Raw genomic sequence first — 3,803 nt, forward strand, 5'->3', positions numbered from 1 at the left:
GTTAAAAGTTTAAGTTTTTGGTTTGAAAATTGAGCTGGTTTGTAGAAAATTCGTCTTTTTGGCTTGAAAATTCAACTATTTGGTTAAAAACTAAACTATTTATTTAAAAAATTTACTACCTTGTAGAAAATTAGGCTTTTTGTTGAAAATTCGTAATATCGGCTTAAAAATTAAACTGTTTTGTATTAATACATTTTTGCATAAATACAAGTTAAATTGCAACTTGCATTGTATTCAAAATTAAACTATTTATTTGAAAAAATAACTACTTAGTAGAAAAATCTCTTTCTTTTTAAATCCATAGCATCGAGTGGGAGATTCGTCTTTTAGATAGAAAATTAATCTTCTTTGACAACGCATCTTATTGTATGTGAATTTAATAATTCCGGGAAATAATGTCTGTTTTGTTTAATTTAGTTGTTAGAAAATAAGTTTCTTTTTATGGAAAATGAATTTTTTAAACTGAAAATGTAAGTATTCCATTTTTTAGTGGAAATTTATTTCTTTGTTTTGAAAATTCAACTGTTTGGTTAAATTTCTATTCGGATATCTCTAAAAAGGCAGATTGGGTGGAATTTATTTAAAATCATTATTCTTGGATTTTAATTATGTATTGAATTTAAAAAATGATTTCAAGATTTATATATTATTGTAGGTAAAAATATGTATAACTGTCGATTTTGCGATGTTCAGACATCATCTCAATAGCAACACTTAGAACATCAATAATTTTACAAAAATATAAACCGAAACTTTCATTGCGGTTATGATCGGTGTCAGAAATACTTCAAGCTGAAAGTTTCTCTGAGGTTGCACTTGGTGCGTAAACATGATGTTACTTTTAAGCACACACGAAAAATTAACGTTCATACGACAGCAAATAATAAAGGGATATTTGTTTGTACAGTAGAGATATGTCAGAAAGAAGTAGACAATAATTGTGAACTGTTAAAACATTTAAAAGATCATATTAAAAATCGGGAACAAGTTAGTTGCCCGTTCGTTTCGTGCAACAGAAGTTATACTAATTTACAATCTTTCACTGGTCATATTTCAAAGAAACATAAAAATGAAGTAATTTCAAGAATCGTAGAAGGTCCTTATATTTCTTTGGTCAGTAGTAATAGCTCTATTAGCGAAATTAGTACTGCCAAGGATAATGCAAATAACCTGCCTTCGCAAAATGATCATGAATCTCAAACACATATGGATGTTTACCAAGTAAATGCCTGTTTTAACAATAGACATAAGGAAAAAGAAGCCGAAAATAACGAAATTCAGCAAGAAGCCGATTATTTATCAGACTTGTTTCTCAAAAATATTGCAAAATTTCTATTGAAACTAGAATTCCAATTTCTCCTTCCTGCTGTAATCATTTAAATTCCGAAAATATTTCATCAGAACTATTAACGACTTTTATAAGTGCCGTGCTAAGCAGTAATCCTTTTACAAACAGTTTGAAAAGTATGGGTACCAATTATAAACGCAAGACATTTTATAAAGAAAAATTTGAGTCTGTTAAGCCCGTTTCGGTTACAATGAGAGATGAAGGTCAACCTATAAAAAAGGGTGATAAATACTTTTAATACGTACCAATTGGCGAAACACGGCAAGCGTTTTTTCTCGACAAGTCTGTTCAGGAGGATCTTCTCCCTGATACAAAGCCATCCGAGGAAGGAACTCTGAAAGATTTCACTGACGGAGCCGTTTACAAGCGAAATAAGTTCTTCATTGAATTTTCTAATGGTTTAAAGATTATTTTTTATCAAGATGCCTTTGAAGTAGTCAATCCTATTGGAGCAGCCAACTAAAAATATAAATTAGTGGCTGTATATCTAAGCCTGGGAAATTTATCACCCACGATGCATTCTCACATTAATCATTTTAAACTTGTAGCTCTCTGTCAGGAAAATGATTTCAACCATGAGAAAGATTATGGCAAGATAGTAGAAGAACTAAAACCATTGAAGAAAAGGGCATACTTGTAAATGGGGCAGTAATTAAAGGTTCTCTTTTATTTATTGTCGGAGAATATCTAGGAAGTCATAGCCTGTGTGGCTTTTTTGAAAATTTTAGTAAAGCCAATTACTTTTGCAGATACTGTCTTGTAACAAGAAAAGAATTCTTTGAGATGAAATGTATTTGCCAATCATATGAGCTACAAACTATTAGGACCTATAATAAGGCTTTGGCCGAAATTGCTCGAAGAAACTCGTCCAAAGGAGTAAAATTAAATTGGGTATTCAACAACTTGCCAAACTTTCATGTCTGTGCACCAGAACTTCCGCCATGTCTTGCGCACGATTTATTTGAAGGTGTTATAAGTTACGATTTAAAATTAATCCTTGATAAATTGTTTAAAGAAAAATGGTTCACCCTTCAAGAACTGAATGCTTCAATCCAGTCTTTTGGATATTCGAAAGAAGAGAAAGCCGACAAGACTTGTCCAGTCAGTGATGATGCAGCAAAAATTAGTGGTGGTGCTTGGCAAATCTGGACATTTTTACGATTATTACCCATTTTGATTGAGGATAAAGTTCAAGATATCGAAAATGAAGCATGGCATTTAATTCTGTTAATAACAGAAATCGTAGAAATTGTCTGCTTATCGGAAATTCCTACATTTCAACTGCCATACTTGGAAAGAATTATTTGTGAGTACTTGTTAACCAGACAGACTTTATTTTCTGAAAGTCTGAGACCGAAACGTCACTACCTCAGGCACTATTCGCAACTGATTTTGGTGATTTTGGAATTCGGCCCATTGATGAAAGTATGTACCATGCGTTTTGAAAGTAGACATACATTTTTCAAACGTGATATACGTTTCTTGCATAATTTCATTAACGTGCCTGAATCTTTGGCTGAGAAACATGAACTCTTTCAAAGTTTACTTCGCTTAGGAGCCGACCTCAGGTTTGATGCGGAAGTATTTGAAGCAACGAATTTTAAAATACACATGTATGATGAAAAAATACAATCTGCTGTGCGAAAAGCTAACTTTCCAAACAATGTACAGGAGTGCAGCAGAGTTATTGTGAAAGGAACAGAGTATAAAAAGGGAAATGCTTTAGTTCTACGTCAAAGTGGATATCAGTATGATACAGTGATAGGAAAGATATGCATGTTCCTTTGCGATGATGAGCAAGATATATATGCAATTTTTGAAATTGTGCAAAGTGTGTTCTGGCCATACTTACGAGCTTATGAACTTGGAAAAATTAAATCGTATGAATGCTTGCCTTTACAGTACGTGGTAAGTTATAAACCCATGCACGAATACAATGTTGGAACCATGTTATGCATAAAACCACATCACGGATTCCTTGCGAAGAGTTCAACACTAGATTGACTGAAAAACTTTAGTAAGTTGACTAATAAAAATAGTTTGAAATTAAACGGATTTGGAAACATCACTTTTGTTTGTGTGCTACCTTAATTAATTACATGCAAATGCAAATAGATTCTAAATTTATTGCATTTGTAATCAATAATAATACTAACTATTGATGTCAATAATCCCAAATTTACGTTTAAAAATTAACCTAAATAACTTGCTTGGTTTGTAAAGGCATCAGGTATTCGAAAATTTAACACATTGCTATTCAAATAAAGAACTCATTTTATCTGTCAATCTTTGTCCAACATTTTCCTTCTCTGAACCTATTTTTATCATTAATATTGATGTATATTTTGTTAATTGTATACATTGAAACGTATATTTTTTAGTTCCAAAAATGTCACTTTTTAAATTATGCGATCCTGCAGGAGAAAATAGAGTGGTAGTGAGGGATGATTGTAGA

The 3,803-nt window shown here is 31.8% G+C and overlaps 1 protein-coding gene across 1 annotated transcript; it reads left to right on the top strand.

The window, feature by feature from the left end:
• The first annotated feature begins 2,131 nt into the window (after positions 1–2,131).
• On the top strand, positions 2,132–3,352 carry LOC117171138. The gene has a single exon (XM_033358190.1). The coding sequence runs from the start codon at positions 2,132–2,134 to the stop codon at positions 3,350–3,352; it is 1,221 nt and encodes a 406-aa protein (XP_033214081.1).
• Positions 3,353–3,803: the final 451 nt, after the last annotated feature.

Source organism: Belonocnema kinseyi, chromosome 4, assembly GCF_010883055.1.
Source record: "Belonocnema kinseyi isolate 2016_QV_RU_SX_M_011 chromosome 4, B_treatae_v1, whole genome shotgun sequence".
Lineage (NCBI taxonomy): Eukaryota > Metazoa > Arthropoda > Insecta > Hymenoptera > Cynipidae > Belonocnema > Belonocnema kinseyi.

Coding starts and splice junctions, on each gene's coding strand:
- LOC117171138 (XM_033358190.1), top strand. CDS start 2,132: ATGAAATGTATTTGCCAATCATATGAGCTACAAACTATTAGGACCTAT.